This window comes from Dipodomys spectabilis, unplaced genomic scaffold (genome assembly GCF_019054845.1).
Source record: "Dipodomys spectabilis isolate Male_0828 unplaced genomic scaffold, ASM1905484v1 ptg000002l, whole genome shotgun sequence".
Lineage (NCBI taxonomy): Eukaryota > Metazoa > Chordata > Mammalia > Rodentia > Heteromyidae > Dipodomys > Dipodomys spectabilis.
In genome coordinates, this window is record NW_024870679.1 from 48,009,514 (window position 1) to 48,030,888 (window position 21,375).

The 21,375-nt window shown below is 50.9% G+C and overlaps 1 protein-coding gene across 2 annotated transcripts in view; it reads left to right on the forward strand.

Moving 5' to 3' along the window:
- Nucleotides 1–21,375, forward strand: part of Kcnq4 (potassium voltage-gated channel subfamily Q member 4) — a 51,628-nt gene that overhangs the window by 21,596 nt on the left and 8,657 nt on the right. Inside the window, exons 2-9 of one of the 2 annotated variants that reach the window (XM_042675909.1) lie at nt 9,165–9,255; nt 10,242–10,368; nt 10,598–10,773; nt 11,758–11,883; nt 12,228–12,338; nt 12,468–12,563; nt 14,783–14,871; nt 16,467–16,628. In XM_042675909.1, the coding sequence (XP_042531843.1) occupies nt 9,165–9,255; nt 10,242–10,368; nt 10,598–10,773; nt 11,758–11,883; nt 12,228–12,338; nt 12,468–12,563; nt 14,783–14,871; nt 16,467–16,628 (978 nt within the window). The remainder of the gene's footprint in view (nt 1–9,164; nt 9,256–10,241; nt 10,369–10,597; nt 10,774–11,757; nt 11,884–12,227; nt 12,339–12,467; nt 12,564–14,782; nt 14,872–16,466; nt 16,629–21,375) is intronic. The other variant, XM_042675918.1, reaches the window with a different exon arrangement.

The following is a 21,375-nucleotide window of genomic DNA, read 5'->3' on the forward strand; positions in this document are numbered from 1 at the left end:
AGTGCTCTGCCACTTGACCCACAGCTCCACTTCCATATTTTTTGGTGGTTAATTGGAGTTAAGAGTCTCATAGACTTAACTGCCTGAGCTGGCTTCAATCCGCAATCCTCAAATCTGAATCTCCTGAGTAGTTATGATTACAGGTACTGAACCATTGGCCCAGGTTAAGGGATGCTGTTTCTAGTAGGGCCAGCTAGAGGGGTCAAGCTTCTGCAACTTGTCCAGCTAAAGAAATGTGTTTTCTAATTGTTCCTCCAAGAAGGGATGTTTTTCTCATCGTTCGCACTATGTGCTGGCTGCTGTTGTTCCTCTAGGGACATCCTCAGAGAACATAGAACTGAATTGAGGGCCAACTCTGCCTCCCAGCCCTGCAGCTGGTGTTAAGGCTGAAAGGACCTTAGCTGTCGTGAGGTGTCCCCTACCTTCATGTTGAGGGCAGAGAAACTGAAGTTCCATCTAGATCTCATCCCAGCCCTGAGCCCCAACACAGGCCTCTGCCCAGAGAGGCGGCCACACAGCAGCGGCCCTGGTGTGGGGCCCTGGATCACGTGCTCCTGCTGCCTTTGCCATATTTAGAATCGCTGGATCAGGGGAAATTTCTCCTCCCAGCCCCTGAGGATTCTTGGAAAGAGCCTCACTCTGAAGCCTGCTTACTGCCCCTCCCCTCATCCCCCCTGCAAGAGTAAGTGCCATTCCCCCTAGAGAACCATGGGATCCTCTAGACCAGGCTGTGTGTACCCTTTTGTCAGGAAGTTCCTGTCAAGTCTAGCTAAAGTTCTTTTTTCGGTATCAGCTCTGGTTTGTGGTTTAAGAAGTCCCTTTCTAGCCAGGCACTGATGGCTCACGCCTGTAATCCTAGCTACTCAGGAGGCTGAGATCTGAGGGTCACGGTTCAAAGCCAGCCTAGGCAGGAAAGTCCCTGAGACTCTTATCTCCAGTAAACCACCAGAAAACGGGAAGTGGTGCTGTGGCTCAAGTGGTAGAGCACTAGCTTTGAGCTGAAGAGCTGAGGGGCAGCACCCAGGCTCAGAGTTCAAGCCCCATGACCAAAAAAAGAAAAAAAAAAAAAAGAAGCCCCTTTTCAACAAGCCAGATGTGGTGGTACACACCTGTAGTCTCAGCACTCAGAAGGCTGAGGCAGGCTGATCTTGAGTTTGAGCCCGGTTTAGAAATACATAATCTCTCACCCTAAACAAATAACCCCCCAAAGTGCTTTCTTGCCTGCAAGTGGGGGGCGGGGTTATGACCTCAGTCCTATAGGACCCATGGCTGAGTAGGACAGACTGGCCCTAAGGTCCCTGAAAGCTGAGGGAAGATAAGGCCCTGCCTCTGGGACCCTGGTCTGGAGAGCGAGGAAGGAATCAGACTCTCCAGTCCAGTGACAGAAATCAGGCCAGCTGGAGCCAGGGCAGGCTCCAGACACTGGCAAGGCTCAGTCTTGGGGGGGAGGGGCCCTGGTGAGTGGGAGGCAAGAAGGTCCTAGAGGAAGGAAGGGCCAGAGCTTTAGTGTACCTAAACTGACCTTGAGATGGGGGCTTGTATCCCCTTTCCCCCATATATCCGCTTTCTCATTAGAGAATCATGCCTTAAAACCATAAGAACTAAAAAAAAATCCCCAAATGCTTGCATTGAGTTCGTGGAATGTTCTAGGGCTTAACCCCCATTCTTGCTGGTAGGGATAATGGCCCTGGGTTCCCATGGGGGCCCTCTCCAGGGCTGCCTCAGCTCTGGCATCCTGCCTTGCTCCACCTGAGACAGCTTTGCCTCCTCACAGAACCCTCTACCCCACGCACCCCCATGCAAGAGCTTATCCTCCAGCCCCAGCCCAGTCTCCTACCTACCTCTCTCCTCCATCTCACCTACCTGATTGATGGCAGTGGGTGGGACTTCCTGCTCAGCATTAGCCCTGGCTGCCCTGGATCCCAGCCTCCCAGTTTCCCTGGGGACTTCATACCATTGCTCACTCCTTTCCCTCCATCCTCAGCTTTCCAGCAATATACACTCATGCTTTCATCTTGTGTGTATTTTTTTTTTTTTATATTGGAGCTTGAACTCAGGGCCTCACACTTGCTAAGCAGGCACCATTCTACCACTTGAAGCACTCCCTCCATCTTTTTTGCTTTAGTTATTTTGGGGATAAGGTCTTATGCCTCTGCCTGGACCAGCCTGGACTGTGATCCTCCTATTTTATACTTCCTGTGTAAATAGGAAGATGGGTGTCATCTTTTATTGATTGAGATGGGGGTCTCACTCACTTTTTCCCCAGGCTGGCCTTGAACCACAACTTTTCCAATTTCTGCCTGCTGAGTGGCTGGGATTATAGGCACGAGCTGCCATATCTGACTTATGACTCATCTTAAAAAGAATACTCCTTTCCAACTCACCTGCCTCTGTCCTTTGTAGTTTCTTGCTTCATTTGGGCCTATTCTGGTCCCTAATCCCGCTAAGGCTTCCTTGGCCAAGGTCCCCAGTGACAAAGCTCACTGGACAGCCTCCGCTGCCCCCAGGCTTTAATCTCCACACTGGCTCTCCCCACTTACCTCTGTTCTTCCCTAGTATCCTCTCCCCCGAATGTCCACAGCGCATCTCCCTCATCGTTTGCACCTCTTCCCAGGTCTCCCATGAGCTCATTCCTCTTGCTTTATCAATTCAATGTCCTAACCAGAAATAAAGGAGTTTCTTATTTTTTCTTTCTTTTCTTTTTTTTTTTTTTTGCCGGTCTTGAGGCTTGAACTCAAGGCCTGAACTCTGGGCCTGGGTGCTGTCCCTGAGCTTCTTTTGCTCAAGGCTAGCACTCTACCACGTGAGCCACAATGCCACTTCCAGATTTTTCTGAGTGGTTTATTGGAGATAGGAGTCTCACAGACTTTCCTGCCCAGGCTAGCTTTGAACTTTGATTCTCAGATCTCAGCCTCCTGAGTATCCAGGACTATAGGCATGAGCCACTAGCACCCAGCAGGAGTTTCTAATTAATCACTAAGTCCTACTTCACATAGCGTCCTGAAAGCCATTTACTTCTTCTCTCTGTTCCTGCTGGTACCCTGTCCCCTGTTAGGAAACTGAGTCATGAAGGTATTAGAACAAAGAAAGAGCAGAAAATGCTTCAACAGACTAGATCAACTTTATGAAGAGTTGAATAGAAACACCGTGATGACCTGAGGAGAGTCAGGAGACATTAGGTGGGCACGGGAGCGGGGGTGGAAGGGACTTAAGTGGGTGGGGTCCTGGGTAAAGGTGGTTGGAGTACAAAAAGTTTCGGGAGGGGACTTTGCAAGTTTGTGGTTTCAGCCTGAAGTAATTAATGTGGCCTGGTTCCGGGAGCCTGTTGTGCAAACCCACTGAGAAGGTCCAGGTTCAGCCAGAAGTGGCCTGCTTTGGGAAATTCAGGCACCTGTTACCTGGGGAGGGTGTGTGTGTTGGGATGATGGACTTTCTCATTTTGGGGATTGCAGATTCCCATCATCCCCTGTCCAGGCCACCATCACCTCTCAGCAGAATTACTGTGGAGCCTCTTTCTGTCTTCCTAATCAGTCTCTCCACTCTAGTTCATGTTCCATACTACCCCAGTGGTAGTCCTGAAACACAAACACAAACAAATGTTATTCTCTGTCTTCAAACTCTTCCATGGCTCCCATTGCCTTTGGGATAATGTTCAAGTGCCTGAAGGTACCACTCAAGGATCTGTCCCTCCAGGTTTCTCTGTTGTCCCCTTCGCTTTAGGCCCCCACCATGCAGAACTGCCAGCCATTCTTGGCTCCTTCCCTACACACCTGCGTCACTGCTGCTTGCATATCCTGCTGCCTCTGCCCGGGGAATCCCAACTCTGTCTAGACACCTCCTCCAAGAAGTTTCCCTGTGGCTACCGAGAGTTACTGAGGTGACTGCCTTCGTACACTGTACCATCTTGTCTATTATGTCACTGCTGCGATGTTAATTTCTTGGGACTGTTTATCTCTGGCTTCACACAATAAGCCTGGATGATTGTAGCTAAACGAGGTTTCCTAGGTGGCTGTAGCTCATAAAAGAGGTGACAGCTTCTTTTCTGCTCTGATATTCCCTGCCAGACCCACCCATCACATCCCTATCTCTCTAGCATCCCAGTATCTGTCCTAGGGACATACTCTCTGAGCTTCCACTTCTCTGCTGAGACTTTAGTCATCATTGAATCATCCACCCTTATGTTGTGGACAGAGAAACAGAGACCTAGTGATCCAGATGGTCTTGAGTTCAGATTTTGCCTTACTACGTTGAAGAAGTAAGGTTGATATAGCTCCTTCTGTTTCATTTCTTTCCTTCTTTCTTTCCTTCCTAATTTTTTTGGTAGTATTGGGGATTGAACTCAAGACCTTAGGCTTGCTAGATAGCAACTCAATCACCCGAGCCACTCCTCTAGCTTTTTCTTTTAAGTAACAACTTCATTGAGATATATAATTTATAAGCCATAAAGTCCCTTCCTTGCTATGTACATATGCTCTTTTGTGTAGATGTCACACTGAGCCCTCTGACCCCTACCTGTATACTCATAGTCCTGGCCTTGCTGCCATGGGGGCTCAAGAAGTGGACACATGTGTGTGGAGTATCCAGCCAATGGGAAGTCCTTGGTCAGCAGGAGCAGCTACTGTGATGACTTCAGGTCCCTCAGTGAATTCAGGGTGAAGCCAATATTGGCATAATACCTCCCCAGCATCCCCATCTCCCACTTCCTGAAGGCCATGTCTGGGCAGTAATATGAACTAGGTGTGGATGGGATGATGGCAGTAACTATAGTTGTTTAAAAAGCTCTGAACTGGATAGTAACTGACTCCGTGAGCCAGTTGGTCTTAGCTCCCACACAGAACAGCAGCACTGTTCATTGGAGCACTTTGTAGAAATGCAAGTAGCTAAGCATTGTAATCTCAGCACTGGGTAGGCTGAGGAGAAAAGGGTGGAGTGGGGGATAAGCACCTTGAGTAACCAGGAAAACAAACCTTTAAGTCTCCTTTGGACTCTGCCCTCATTCCAGAGATCTGCTCAGGAGAGAAGGGCATTTCCCCCCTCTCCCAGGGTCTCCCCTCTCTGGAGCACCACCACCCTGGAGCCAGCTCACAGGATCCTTCTGCCTGTCTCCTTTATCCTTAGACCCCAGACATTGACCTTCTATCTGCTGCCCCAAGAGATTGTATGTGTGTGAGGGCAAAGACCAAGGCCAAGGTCAGCACCGCTGAGCCTCAAGTTAGTTTTGGGACATCCCTAGCTTTGCTGTTGAGTCATTGTGTGATCCTGAGCAGGTCTCTGGGTCCTGGGTCTCCTATTCTCATCTGGAAGATGAGAATCATTCATCAGGAATGCAGGATGTCCTTTCAAATGAGTTGCGCAGTAGAGGGTAACAATACTCCCTGCCAGCCAGGCACCAATGGCTTACACCTATATTCGTAGATACTTCAGAAGTTGAGGACTGAGAATAATGGTTTGGAGCTAGCCCAGGCAAAGAAATCTGAAAGATTCTGATCTTCAATTAACCAGCAAAAAAAAAAGCTGGAACTAGAGGTATGCCTCAAGTGGTAAGGTGCTATTCTTGGGGGGTGGGGGGGGAACTGAATGAAAAAGAAAGAAAAAAATATTGACACTATTAATTCAAGCTCTGGTACTGGGAAAAACAAACCTAAAAACCTCAACCCTGGGCTGGGAATGTGGCCTAGTGGTAGAGTGCTTGCCTAGCATGCATGAAGCCTGGGTTCGATTCCTCAGTACCGCATACACAGAAAAAAGCCAGAGGTAGTGGTGTAGCTCAAGTGGTAGAGCGCTAGCCTTGAGCTGAAGAGCTCAGGGACAGTGCCTAGGCCCAGAGTTCAAGCCCTACAACTGACCAAGGGGGAAAAAAAATAACTTCAACCCCCCTTAAAGTTCATGTTTTCTTAGGAAGGATGCTGGGGACCCCAAATCAGCAATGGATATTCTTAGAGCTCTAAGAACTTCCACAGTGGGTCCTAGTTTGGTGACTTTGATGTTTATTTATGTGAATTCCTGCTGGTCGTTTTCTCAGCCTTTTTAGCCTTGCTGTGAAGTCAGTCAATCAATCAATCAGGGTGAGGAGAGTGAGAGGAGATGAGGCCCTTTTGTTAAAGAGGATGGCTGAGGAAGGCCTCTACAAGGAAGTGATATTTGAGCAGTGACCTGGATTAGTAAGGAGCAACAGGTAGAAGAAGCAGCAAAGCAAGATGAAGCCTGGAGATGGAAATATGTTAGATGTGTCTCAGGAATGTTCAGGAAGCCAGAAGGATGGAAGTGAGGTAACAGGGACTAGGGAAAGGTGGGCTGGAGGCCAGACCTTGCAGGGCCTTGCTGGCTGTGCTCAGGAGCTTGACCTTCACTCTCCATGTGTGATGGAAAGTCAGTGGAGCGTTCCAAGCAGAGTGATATTTTTCAGCTTTACATGGTAGGAAGATCACCCTGGCTGCTTTGAAGAGTAGGTAGTGTGAAGTGAGAGGAAAGGCAGGAAGATCCATCAGGGGCCAGATGATGGGGGCTTGTTTATGGACAATGAGAACTGGTCCGTGAGAACTGGTCCGTTCATGGGTATGTTCTGCAAAATTTCCTTCCTTCCTTCCTTTTCTTTTTTTTCTTTCCTCAGAACTCAAGGCCTGGGCACTGTCCCCGAGCTTCTTTTGCTCAGGGCTAGCACTTTACCACTAAGCCACATTCCCAGTCCCTGCAGAATATTCTATAGAGCAAGATGTGGAGGACAAAGACAAGAAGAGCCACGGGTGGCTTGGTTATCCTGGATGTCTGTAACCAGCTGGTAGGCTAGAGAGGGGACAAGTTCAGTTTGGAAGGCTACCAGACATCCAAGAAGAGATGCTGATAGGCAGATGGACATGTGAGCTGGTCTTCTAGGAGGAGTTGTTACCACCCCTCACACCTGCTAATGGTAAAACCTGTCTGTGTTGTTAAGAAAATGCATTTAAAACAAAAAGAAGGGGCTGGGAAGGTGGCTCAGTGGTAGAGCGCTTGCCTTGCATGCATGAGGCCCTGGGTTCGATTACTCAGTACCACATAGGCAAAAAAGAAAAAAGCCAGAAGTGGCGCTATGGCTCAAGTGGTAGAGTGCTAGCCTTGAGCTGAAGATCTGAGGGACAGCGCCCAGGTCCAGAGTTCAAGGCCCCACGACCAGACCCAAAATAAATAAATAAATAAATAAAACAAAAAGAAAAAGAAGAAAAAGAAAATTCATTTATGTATTAGAGGCATGGCTCAGTTGGTTGAGTGCTAGTCAGTGAGCAAAATGTCAAGTGCTGAGTTCGAGTCCTGGTGTTGGACCTAAAAAGAAAATGCATTATATACATACATACATATATACATTTATATATATATATATATATATATATATATATATATATATATATATATATATATATATATATATATATATATATTGGGGGGGGGGGAGGCTGGGCGCCAGTGGCTCATGCTAAAAATCCTAGCTACTCAGGAAGCTGAGATCTGAGGGTCCCAGTTTGAAGCCAGTTTGGGCAGTAAAATCTGTGAGACTCTAATCTCCAATTAACCACAAAAAAAAAAAAAAAAAGAAAGAAAGAAATGGAGTTGTGGCTCAAGTGGTTGAGCTTTATCTAGCTTTGAGCAAAAATGCTCAGGGACAGTGACCAGGCCCTGAGTTTAAGCCCTACCACCCACACCAAAAGGGGAAAAACAAAGACACGGGAGTGGGTGAGGAGTGGAACAGCTCCTCCACTCCTCAGATTCAGTCCTAAAATACAGTAGTAGCAGCAGCAGCCGGGCCACTGAGGAGAGGGCTATGCATGGGGTTGTGGTGTGAAGAGACCTCCTTGAAGCCATTTCATCCAGTGCCCTCCTGTGGGAAGGCCTGTGCTGAGCTTTCGTGGTCCTTTTTCCAGGCCCTTGGCAGAAATTCTTCATCGCCTTTGTCAGCTGTCCATAGACCTTAGGCAGCAGTGGGCACATGGATCTCTTTGTTGGGAATTATTTTCCTCAGTATTTTTCTTGCCACATCAGAAGTTAGCACATCTATTAAATGCCTGCTTCATAACCAGTTAAGTGAAAACAGCAGATTATAAAACCTCAGGGGCAACATGACCTCAGTGTTTAAAATGCAGGAGCTTCTTACATATGTACCAAGAGTCATCAGGGTGCAGAATTAAGGGTTTTGACTTTTCTTTTGCTCTTTTGCTTATAATTTCTAATATTTCTTGAATATGGTTTGCTTGGATAATAACAAACCAACATATGTAGTGCCAGTCCTAAGCCAGGGTGCTGTCCCTGAACTTTTTTTTTATTGTTTTTTTTTATTGTGAAAATACTGTACAGAGGGGTTACAATTACATGTGCAAGGTAATGAGTACATTTCTTATCAAGCATTGTTGCCTCCTCCTTTGTTTCCCCTTACCATCCCTGCCCTCCCATCTCCCCCCTCTCCCTCCCCCCTCCCTGAGACTTCTTGCTTAAGGCTAGAGCTCAGCCACTTGAGCCACAACTCCACTTCTGGCTTTTTTGGTGGCTAATTGGAGGTATGAGTTTCACAAATGTTTCTTTTCCTCTCTTGATGAAGTTTCTTCCTGTGTGTTGAGGATGAGGGAAGTGTTGGATGAGTTAAGTTCTGAAGTTTCTTCCTGAACGCCTGGTTCTGAGCTACTTGCTAGCCCCCAGCTGCCCAGAGGGGACTTCTTGGTCTCAATGGCCCAGCTCTGCCTGATCTCTCTCCTCTGTTCCCTTCCATTCCCTGATTCCCCTGTCACTGGGTCACTGTCTCATGGTGAATTCCAAGAGATCCCACAAAGGCAGTGCAGCCATCCTCACTCTGCAGAGGGGATGCACAGGAGTGATGGCCCCTCCCTCAGTCAATGAGCTTCCTCAAGCCCTGGCTGACCTCTGGGATACTTCTCTCAGACAACCTTGGAGTGGCTGGGACAGAAATGCCCCTCACAGCAAGTAACTTCCTCTCTGAGCCACAGCTGTGTCAGGGTGTGATGGAAGAGGGTTGGGAGCTTGGAGGCTGCTGCTTTTTGTACCCACCTCAGAGCCATGACTCCATGGAACTCTGATGCCAATTCCCATTTCTAAAGTCTTCCCAAATTGTGCTTCCTTCCCTACCAGGGAACCTATCCCATCCTCCCAGCCATCTAACCACTTCCTTCATGCTGCAATTGTAGATTTTTGCTGGTCTTCAGCTGCCTGGTGCTGTCCGTGTTGTCCACTATCCAGGAGCATCAGGAATTTGCCAACGAGTGTCTCCTCATCTTGGTGAGCACAGGGGTCCTTGCCACTCTTTCTGAGAGAGGCTGTGTGAGGCAGTCCATTGGGACCAAGGGCCAAAGGTAGAGAGAGACTCTCACTCTGTGGGTCAGAGAACAGATTGCTGTGCTGTATTTCCTGTGCTGGTGGCTGACCCTTTCTGGGCATCATTTCCAACTTTATAGTTAGTGTAGAAGGCTCTACCTCAGTGTGAGGCCTTAGGATGGGCCACGTATAATGGGGGGGGGGGGATATTAGCAAAGTCTATTATATACATCATGGAAATATCACAATAAACCTTCACATTGTATAATTAATAAGTGCTCATAAAACCGTGGAAAAGGCTGAGCATAGGGGCCCACACTTATCCCAGCTCCTTCAGAAGCAGAGACCGAAAGGAGTGCAGTTAGCCCAAGAAAATGTTAGCAAGACCCCATCTCAACCAATAAAGCTGGTTGAGGTGGTGTGCACATGATACCCCAGCCAAGCAGAAGGCTTCTGACCCAGGCCTGAGCAAAAACTCTAAATATAACAAAAGGGAATGGAGGTACAGCTCAGGTGGAAAAAACATGGGGAAAAAAAAAAGAAATATATGCAACATAAAAAAATTGATGGGCCCAGCAAACAGGATGAATAGGCACCACCCTGTCCCAAGAAAAAAATGTCTCCACCCCTGACTAAACAGAACACCAAAACAGAAGCTCCTTGGAGACAGCCACCTCTTTATGTCACCCAGTCAGAGCTGGGGAGCCTCACATGGCTGTGGGTAAAGGCCAGGTTGAGGAAAAACCCAGGCAGCCAACCGGGAGGACAGATGTGCAAGGCATCACTTCCTTTCTGGAATCCTAATCCTTCTAGGAGTAGAACCCCCCAGAGACCAATCCGAGGGTTGCTGGTCCCCCTAACCCAGTGTTCTGGCTGCGCCAGGTTCTGTCTGCCCTGGGCCCTGGCCCCTGAGAGTGGGGACCAGAGCTCACCCCACCCCGTCCCCACAGGAATTCGTTATGATCGTGGTGTTTGGCCTGGAGTACATCATCCGCGTGTGGTCCGCTGGCTGCTGCTGCCGCTACCGAGGATGGCAGGGCCGCTTCCGCTTCGCCAGGAAACCCTTCTGTGTCATCGGTACAGGGCCTTTCCCACTGGGCCTGGCTCCTGACTCCAAACCCCAGGGTTGGCCCCCTGACCCTCTCCTGGACTCCCCACCCTGACTTCTGACAAACTCAGTGGATACTCCCAATCCTTCCCTCCACTCCACCCCAGGAACCCTCTCCCCCAATTCTCCTCCCCCGCACCCCTGCCCGGTGTCCAGAGGCAGGGGTGCGCCTGTGACCTGGTCCCCCGTGCCTTGCAGACTTCATTGTGTTCGTGGCCTCGGTGGCCGTCATCGCCGCGGGCACACAGGGCAACATCTTTGCCACATCTGCGTTGCGCAGCATGCGCTTCCTGCAGATCCTGCGCATGGTGCGCATGGACCGGCGCGGAGGCACCTGGAAGCTGCTGGGCTCCGTGGTCTATGCGCACAGCAAGGTGAGCTCCGCTAGGGAGGCGACTGAGTGGGGAGGGGCGAGGAGGCTGGATGGACAAGCCGGGGCCCCCAGGGCTACAGGCAGCTGTCTTGGATATCAGAAAGGAGCGGGTTGGGAAAGAGCATAGAACCAGGGCCCACCGCCTGTACAAGAGGTGGAATCAACACCTAGCATGCATGAAGCCCTGGGTTTGCTTCCTCATAAAAAGCAGCAGGTGATGCTGTGGCTCATGTGGTAGAGTGCTAGCCTTGAGCAAAGGAAGCTCAGGGACAGTGCCCAGGCCCTGAGTTCAAGCCCAAGGACCGGCACAAAAGAAAAAATAAAAAAGTTTTTAAAAAGAGTTGGGGGGGGGGGGAAGCTGGGAAGGGATGTGAATGGTAAACAAAGGAGGAGGCTGCAATGCTTGATAAGAAATGTACTCATTATCTTGCCCATGTAATTGTAACCCCTCTGTACAGTATGTTCACAAAAAATAAAAATTAAAATTAAAAAAAAATAAAAAGGAGTTCCACATTAAAAAAAAAAAAAGAGGTGGTGGATACTATGGGTGGGCAGGGACCCCGGCAACCAGGCTGGCTTTGAGCAGGAGGCTTGGACTGAGGTGTCTTGCTCATGGAAACTTCTAGATTTTCAGGGACTTCTCTCATACTGCCAAATGGGAAGCTGGCAGTTTCTGGGGAGGGCCTGATTGAAGTCTAAAAGTTAGACCAGGAGACATGGCAAGGCAGACATGGGGTGAAGGCCTGAGCCTGGAACCTGATGGGTCATGGACAGGCGGGGACCCCTGCTGGTATTTCTGTGTGTGTGTGTGTGTGTGTGTGTGTGTGTGTGTGTGTGTGTGTGTGTCACTCTGCTTTGTCACTGCTCTCTATCACTTGAACCACACATACCAAGTTCTCTTCCAGACCTTGGCCCAGAGGCCATCTTGGGAGGTGCCCACCTCGCCAGGGGGCCTGGCTCCTCACACTCCTCAACTTGTCCCCAGGAACTGATCACCGCCTGGTACATTGGGTTCCTGGTGCTCATCTTCGCCTCCTTCCTCGTGTATCTGGCTGAGAAGGATGCCAACTCGGACTTCTCCTCCTACGCTGACTCGCTCTGGTGGGGGACGGTGCGTGAGGGTCTGTAACGGGCCGCCCTTCCCCCTGGGACCCTCCCTGGAAACTTCCTGAGGTCTGTCCCTTATGACCTTCCAACTCAGAGCTGGTCTGTTACTATCCTGGACCCCCAGCTCACCCCCCTCCCCCGGCCCATCTAGCCCCTTAATGAAACCTTGTGACCTATCCTGCTTTTCCCTGACCAGCCTGGTGACAAGTTGTGACCATCCCCTATGAGGGATCAAGGGGAGGGGGGTGAGGGGAAGCCCTCCCCTTGTGATCAATCTCCCACCTACCTGTGTACCCAGTAAACTCTTAGATGTGTCCAGTGCTGTGGGTAACCTGCTTGTATCCCCAGATTACACTGACCACCATCGGCTATGGTGACAAGACACCACATACCTGGCTGGGCAGGGTCCTGGCTGCTGGCTTCGCCTTACTGGGCATCTCCTTCTTTGCCCTGCCTGCTGTGAGTTTCCCTCTGCTGGGTTGGTGAGGAAGGCTGGGCAGACTGGGGTGGGGAGGGTGGGGGGCCACCATCACAGCCTCTTGCAGTCCCCCTTTCCATGTTCCCCCCACCAATGCAACGTTTTCCTAGGGCATCCTCGGCTCTGGCTTCGCCCTGAAAGTACAGGAGCAACATCGGCAGAAGCACTTTGAAAAGAGGAGGATGCCAGCAGCCAACCTCATCCAGGTACACAACCCCCAGCAGGCCCTGTGGCAGCGAAACCCACCTGCTGAGTCAGCACCCAGACACACAACTAGGACTTTGTTTTGAAGTTGAGAGGGATGAGCTGGGATGCTGACTGAGATTTCAGAAATGGTCCCCTGCAGCAAATGTCTACTTTGGAGGTTGCTAAAGCTGCTGCATAGCTAACTCTGCCCCCGACTTTCCATGGTCTGGGGTAGGGTGGAGTCTGGGAAGAGGCTGGATGTGGAGATGATTCAGGTCTGCCAGCCTCCCACTGGACAGCTGTCTGTCATCCCACTGGACAGCTGTCTGTCATCCCAGTCCACTCCCAGCACCTGGATTCATGAATGCTTCAAGCATTTGCACAAACAAAGAGAAAATAGCCCAGAAATAGACTTTTAGGAACTCCAACACTTGGTGGCCATGTGGGAATTAGCCGAAGAGACAGTAAGGAGCAGCCAGAGGAGTAGATGGAAGGCCAGGAACACATGGCCTCAGTGTCCCTTGGATTGATGGCTGATCTGAGTGGGCATTGGATGAGGCTAGAGCCCTGATTTTCTGTGACCCTCTCTCTAGGTCTTGGACAAGAGACCTCCCTGCAGGAAGTGCTTTGAGGGCTACTGTCACAGCCCACCTCTGCCTGCCCTCCAGCGTGCCTCCCTTTGATCCTTAAACCCAAGCCTGACTCAGCCCCTCTTACTTTCTCTCCCCAGGGTGGACCCTCCTTCCCCTCCCTGCTATCTCCAGCCACCAGCCCAGCCTTTTCTTCTTAACGTCCCTTGGGGCACAATGGCCACTGTCCTTTGGGAGTTAGCTTTTCAAGGGGCATTGTAGGGCCAGGCGGCTGGCACTGTCCATGCTGAGAGACAGCTGGTATTGTGGTACTCATAATTAATGAGACAGCTCTGGCAGCTGCTCCCCAGCCCATGCCAGGGGCCTAGGCAAGCAGGAAGTAAAAATATTTCTGTCTTAGGAAGATGCCTGGTTGGTGAGGTCAGCAATGGCAGCCCCTTGAGGACAAGAGTCACCCAAAGAAGTGGGGGAGGGGCCATCGAGAGCCCAGTTCTGCTTTGTCCTGCCCAGCAGCTACCACATCTCTCTGCCCTGGATGAATCACCCACTCACACTGGCACCTGGAGAGAAAAGGATAGTCCTTCCTTATCTGACTTTTATTCTCCCTACTGCTAAAGCCCTGCAAGTCCACGGATACTGAGGGATTGGAGCGTGATGGTCTTCCCTCTCCTCCTCAGTCTCTAGTATTCCCAAATAGTCTTTGACTGACAGCTGGGAAGGATGGAAGGGAGTTTAGCGATAGAGTGCTTGCCTACCGAGTAGGGGGCCTTGGGTTTAATTCCAGGTAACACACACACACACACATATGCACAGGCACGGACACACATATACACACACACACAGACAAGCACATACACACACAGAGTTGGATACACACAGTCACATTCAGATACTAATAAGTTAGTTACCCAGTCACATTCACTCTTCAAACCACTACAGAGAACTGTAACTGGCCCACTGAGGGTACAGTAGTGACTAAGATGTTGCTTATGGGCTAGGAGAAGGACTTTAACCAGATGCCCAGTGAATGGATATTTATTGGATGTGATAAGAGAGTCAATGGAAGTGTATGCTAGGGGCATCTGACATTAAATGCTGACTGTATACCAGGCACCAAGCTTTGCATTGCACAGACATCAGTTCATTTGATCATCACAACATCCCACTAGGTAAAAAGGGCCCAATCCACTCTGTAGGTGAAGAAACTAAGGTTCTGGCCAGGTATGGTGCTGCATGGCAGTAATCCCAGCAGTTAGGAGGCTGTGACAGAAGTATACAGAGTTCAGGGCCAGCCTGGGCAATAAAATGAGACACTATCTAAACAACCAAAAGTCTGTCAAGGCTTCCTTAGTCTAACCAATTTGTAAGGACAGAGCTGGGACTGGAAATCCACACCCATCTAACAACAAAACCCTCAGCAGTACCCCTTGTGCTCTGAGGGATTTGGCTCTCGTTATGGTCTTCTGTGTCACCTTGGGAAAGTCATACTTCTTTAGGTCTTGGCTGGCCCCTCAGTGGCTATGGAGCCAGAACTGGCTGCTGGCTCTACATAATCCTCCTCTGGCTAAGTCCTAAGTTCCTTCAGGGGTAGAGGACTGGAGGAGGGGTGAGAAACTGATGTCCATTGCTCTGTATCTCCATACCTCTAGGCTGCATGGCGCCTGTATTCCACTGATACCAGCCGGGCCTACTTGACAGCTACCTGGTACTATTATGACAGCATCCTCCCATCCTTCAGGTAGGTCCTACTGGAGTGGGTGTGGGAGGGGGTTGGCAGTAATGTCCCTCTAGCACCAATGGCCCCAACTTAGCCCTGGCAAAAGGGAGGGGTGACAGCTCCCAAGGGAGCATCCAGGTTGGTTTCACAGGTCTCTAGATCACTCAGAGCCTGGGGGACTTTTCCCCCTTCCCTACTGTGCCTGGGAAGAGGCGAGCATAGGACACAGGGTCATGGTATAGCTCTGCTCCTCAGGCTGAGTCCTGGCTCCTGACATGCTGGCAGTGGCATATTCACCCACAGGTGATTCCACAGGACAGCCAGGTCCAGCCAGGTCATCTTATCTTAAGTGGGAGCAGTCTTAGCCTGTACCAACCTGGCAGATTCTAGCTGGTTAGAATGGACAGAAACGTATGTGTCAAGGCCAGATGCCCCATGTATGACTATATGCCCATTGTTACTGTGCCAGGCAGCAGCCTCAGTGCCTGGAAGTGAGCCTGCTCCACTGGTCCTAGGCCAGGCTAAGGATGTATGGGGTAGCTCCATGCAGGGAGTTATTAATAGCATCTCCAAGGTACATGGAGCCAGGTGCCTGACCAGGCCCTGGGACGGTAATAAAGACTGCAGAGCTGGCTCTGGCTTGGTCCTGCAAGTATGGGGGCACAGAGTATGCGGCTGGGCCTGACTGCTGTGGTCAGCGATTCTGCGAGCCTTCTTCTCCTCATTAGTTCTCCAAGAGCAGCTGTTGGGTGAGCCCACTGGCTGCGCCTAGCCTCTCCTATTCCTTCCCTTCCCTCCCCACCCCTGGTCTTCCCATGAGAGGAAGAGGAGCAAGGAGCAAGTGCTAGGAAGGGGCTCCCATGCCCCACCTGGTAGAGCCAACTGCACACCTCAGATAGGGCCTCTTTTACAGGAGCTGCCCTGAGAACACACAGCCCAGGCAGAAGAGTGGGGCAGGGGCTGGAGGGGAGAGGGAACTTGGAATAGGGTGGTCTGGGTCCCCTGATAGAAGGAACAGAGCCTGGTCTGGAGGTTCTGGGCCTACTTGTCCTTTTGCTTCTTTGGATCTCAGTGTTCTCATAGGAAGGTGGGCGGGGGAGGTGTGCCCTCCTGGCGAGGGCACGAAGAAGTGGCCTAGAGAGTTAAGGAGCAGCTATATATAGCTCCAAATCTAGTCTCCAAATGCCACAGGGAGCAGAAGCTGGACTGGTTACCCTACCAGATCTCTGTCTTCGGTCTCAGTCTCCCCCTAAAATCCAGAGTTAGATTAGGAACCTAGGGATTTCAGGGTTTTCACTGACCTTCTGGTCGGCACAATTCCACCTCCAGACAGTGAGCTTAATGAGCAGAATCAGCTGGATTTGAGCTCCCACTTACTGCCTCATGTGAGGTTCTTGAGTTGTGCCATCCTGCACAACCATGCCTGGCATCCAGAAACCAGCATAGAAAAGGAGGAACAAAGCCAGTCTTTCCTACCTTCCCCTTTGCCTATTCTGGCCAGGAGTATTTGATCCACTCTGGAGGGTGGATTAGGACCTGGCAGGAGCTCAGAGCCCAATAGATAAGAGGGGTGGTACTGGGGTTCAAGCTGTGGCTGATGGCGCCCTCTCCTGCAGAGAGCTGGCCCTCTTGTTTGAGCACGTGCAACGGGCCCGCAATGGGGGCCTACGGCCCCTGGAGGTGCGGCGGGCGCCAGTACCCGACGGAGCGCCCTCCCGCTACCCACCCGTTGCCACCTGCCACCGACCAGGCAGCACCTCCTTCTGCCCTGGGGAAAGGTAGGGGCCCCGTGTGGCCGCCACCTCCTCTTGCTTCTCTTGTTCTTTTCTTCCATTCTCTGTTTCGCCCTCTCTTAGATCTGCCTCCAGCCACCATGTGGGTGTCTGACCCTGTTTGGGGGACTCCCAGGCGGTTGTTGGATGGCCAGACAGGTGCAGACTGAAGCCTTCTCTGGAGAGGCTGGACTCATCTTTTTGACTCCAAGGGTCTGAGAGGGAGAGCTGTCCTCACCATCCTTTCCTATCGTCTCCTCCATTCATGCCATTGTCCTCTTCTTTCTCTGTTTCCACGTCTCCCTCACTCTTCCATCCCCGCACCCCCATCCCTCCTGGGAAGCTGGAGAGAGGAGGAGGCCGCTGGCCCCAGGTGCTTACGGCTCAGGTAATTGCGGGCAGCATTCTGGGGTGTGAGGGCAGGGAACCCCCTCCCCTGACATGTTGCTGTAGGAGGGCTTGACACTGAATCTGCCTCCCGCTTGGGAGCCAGGTGCCAGCTGGAAAGAGAACTCTGTGCCTAAGACTGCTGTAGGACCTCTGTAAGCTCAGCCAACAACTAATGCTCTTGTCCCATGCAACCCTTGACCTCAGCTTTGCTAGTGCACAGCAGAGAGGCCTCCTGGGAGTCTCTTCTTCCACAGCGAGGTACTCTTTTCACCATCTGCAACCGTCTCTTTCCCCTTGACCTGTCTCTTCTGGAGCTTTTGCATCTTGAAAGAAGAGCCAAGAAAGGGCAGTCAGTGTTTGTCCCGTGCATGTTCATTAGGAGGAATTACAAGCATATTGGGTTGGGGGGAAAGCTTCCATAGAGACTTAGCTTAGAGGCCAAGGATTCAGTTCAGTTCATATCTCCTCTTTCAGCTTTGTTGTGTTTCATCGTCACCCATCATCCCTGAACCAGCCCAAGTGAACATTATGACCTTGAACTTTTAGGTGTAATTCTGAGCTCCAGGCTCAGAACAAGAAATGAAAGAAGAGCTTGAGCCCCCTCAGTGACCAGGAGGAGGGCCAGCAGAAGCTTGCCTGCCACCTGATGCTATGTATGTCTTTAAGAAAAGTCTTCAAGTCACTCAGCTCCTGACAGAAAAGAAGCAGTGTTTAGGCTGACCAGGGGCTCTGGATTCTCTGGGATTTGGGCTGAAAAGGCTTGGAGAATAGGGTGATAGAGATGTTTTGGTGTAAAGGATGTAGGGGACAGCATCTTTTCCCTCTTCTTATGAGGACACTTCTGGGCAAGAGCTGAACAGGAAGTAGATGGAGAGACAGAGCCCCCACCTAGGGCTGGAGCTGGAGGGAGGAGAAGCCTGATTGGCCAGGCCAGGCTGGGAGCTTCCTGGAAGAGAAGGCCATGATATGGCTCCACTTGGATTCCCCATCACTGCCTGAAGGCCCTTTAGGGTTCTCCCCATCCCTGCCAAACCACAGTATATAGGCAGAAACTCAAAAGGCTTGGCATTCTGGCAGCTCAAGGTAAGACCTGAGCATGGACTCTCTGAGGCTTCACTTCACCCTTGTCTCCCCTTCCTGAGCAGAGATGCACTGAGAATGGAAGTTATCCTGTAGCCTGGAACCTGTGCCACAGCATCTCCAGTCCCTGAGTCCCCTGAGGCCCAGGAACAGACTACTGCTCAAGGCCAGGCCATTACTGACACCATCTGTGTCCAAGACTACTACTGAGGGCTTGGCCATTACTATCTTCTGTGTCTATCTTCCCTGGAGTGTCAACATGGCTGGTGTCATGATAATGGTGAAGGAGTGTCCTTTCTTCCCAGGGACTCCAGGGGCTGAGCTGGGACTTTTAATTCAGTTACCAGGCTCAAGGCCAAGTGGCCCTATGGCCCTGTGGTCCATCCCCCTCAAATGCATGTGTGAGTGTATACACACACACATCCATACACCCCCACCTGCTGGCCACATCCCCAGTGGAGCTTGAGCAAGTCTTTAGGAAGTCGAGCCCGAGGAGACTTTTGGGGGGCTGGTGATTCCAGCACCAGCATCCTCCTCTTAGGATTTTGTGATCAATTTCTCAAAAGCATGGCCTCCTGACTACCTGTATGAGCACCTCATGGTTTGTGTGTTTGAAATGCAAATGCCTAGAACTCTCCCTTAGAGTTGACTCTGGAGAAGAGGCCCAGACTTCTGTAGGTTCCACATGTTCTCAGGAGCTCCTTCTGCAGAGTGTGAGAACCCCTGCATTCTGGGGATGGGGCTGGAGGGTAACGGGTGGGGATCCTTCTCTCTCACCATCCACAGAAAGCCGGCCCCATCCTGGCAGCTCCCCATGCTCTACCCACCTGCCTCTGTCACTAACCTCTGTTCGTGTCTTGTTCTCAACTTTCCAGCCAGATGTTTAGTAATAAGCGGAGTTTCTTTCGGATCCACGCCAGCTGGAGACCGAGGTACCCCCTAACCTGCTCCTCCTGTTCCCACTCCTCTTTGTCCCCTCACTTCTGGGACTGGAGAGGGGGACAGGATGGGTCAAAGACAAGGTGCATGTGCCTGCTGCCTGTCATCTGCCTTGGCTCTAATGATCCCCTTGCCTTCTGGGGATGCCTTTGCCAGGTCTGGGGCATGGGCACAACGTGCCTGAAGGAACACTCACAGGAGCCTTGGGCATGTGTGCTGGCTCTGCTACAGAACCGTGTGTGATCTTGACCAAAATGCTTCTCTTCTCTGAATATCTGTGGAATGGGCAGATTGAACTAGAGGTTCTCTAAGGGCCCTTCCCCCTCTGATTTGTGCCAGGCCTTGAGTTTAGCTTCCTATCTCCTCACTGCTTATCTGAGAACCTTGCAGATGTCTGCAAAGATGGAGTCTGGACTTCCCTTGCTAACCAGAGACCCAACTTTTCCAGCTGCGTTACAGCTATATTCATGGTGGCTGCCCTGTGCCAGCTCGTGCTTTGTCCACTGAGGACATGAAGAATAAAACATGGTCTCCCAAGAGATGCAAAGGATAATTGTAATTTTGTGCCATGAACACACAAAATGAGGAAGCAGAGGGGCTGTGGAGCCCTGGTTGGGCACTTGATCCAGAGGCAGCCCTGAAAGGGGTAGCTGCTAGGGAGAGTACCCGGTCCGAGGGAAGCAGGCCAAGGCACGGAGGCAGCCATGAGCCAAGCCATGAGCCAAGCAGCCAGTGCAGGCCAGATTTGAAAGTATGTGTCAGAGCTGGGAGTAGGAGCAGGGCTGGGTCATGAAGAACCAAAGTCTATCCTGGGCTTTATCCTCTTGGCCTTGCATAGTGGCCAGTGGGGACAGAGCCGTTGTCTGTCTGTCTGGGCTTCAGTCAAGAATAGCCTTTCTTAGAAACATGGGGTTGGATCACTCTCTAGCCACCACTCATTTGTCACATAGCTCTCTGTGCCTCAGTTTTCTCAGATGGAAATGAAGATAATAGGCTGGGCTTCCTCTAAAACCCTGCCTGGCTCCTGTAAATGTGGACCTCGTGCAGTTTAGTATGTTTGCAGTTAATATATTACATTTATTTATTTATTATTTATTATTTATTTTGGGTCTGGTCATGGGGCCTGAACTCTGAGCCTGGGCACTGTCCCTCAGCTCTTCAGCTCAAGGCTAGCGCTCTACCACTTGAGCCACAACACCACTTCCGGCTTTTTTCTTTTTGCTTATGTGGTGCTGAGGAATCGAACCCAGGGCCTCATGCATGGAAGGCAAGCACTCTACCACTGAGCCACCTTCCCAGCCCCAATATTTTACTTTTAAAAAGTTGCTTGGGACCCATAACGGTGGGAGTGGGGCCACAGTGAAGAGAGAAGCTGAGGAGACTCTGGGTCAGACCTGCCCTTCTGCAGAAATGGCTAGGTGGGCAGGACAGACTGAAGGACAAGGGCAGGGCAGAGGGGCCTGCAGTGAGACTGTTTCCATGGTCCCTAAAGAAGGATCACAATAGAGGCAGGTGACCCTCGGTCCCTAGGTTGGCCTTTGACAAGGAGAGGATGGATACTAACAAAATTCCTGTGGAACTGTGTGAAAGGGGCTAGCTGGGTCCAGCAGAGCAGTCAGGGGCAGCCTGTGCTAGAGCTTGCCCTCCCCCACGCAGTTGCAACAAGACCCACCCCATTCTTCTCCCAGGTACCAGAAGCCCCTTAACCCAGTTTCTTGACCTAGGCACCACTGACATTTTGAGTGGGATAATTTTTTTTTGTCTTTTTTTTTTTTGGTCTTGGGGCCTGAACTCTGGGCTTGGGTGCTGTCCCTCAGCTCTTCAGCTCAAGACTAGTGCTCTATCACTTGAGCCATAGCACCACTTCCAGCTTTTTCTGCTTATGTGGTGCTGAGGAAACAAGCCCAGGGCCTCATGCATGCAAGGCAAGCACTCTACTACTGGGCCACCTTCCCAGCCCTGGGATAATAATTTTGCATGGGAGTCTTCACATACATTATGGGATGTTTAGCAGCATTCCTGGCCTCCAGCCATCAGATGCCAGGATCATCCCACACTGTGTAACCCCACCCAAGATGTCTTTAGGCTTTGCTAGACATCCCTTGGTGCTCAGTTAGCTCCCTACTCCCCACTTTGAGCACTTGTCCCCCCAAAAAGAGCACAGTCTCTAAAGTCCGAGATAAGGATCCCAGGCTTATTCTATGCCTCTGGGAGCTCTATGACTTTGGGCTTCATGCCCTCTTTTTCTGCAGATGTGAGATAGGGATGGTAGATTCTGAGTCCCCCACACAAAGAGGCTGAGGCTGGCAGTCAAGACTTGTGTGCTCCTAGGAGAAGGGAACGA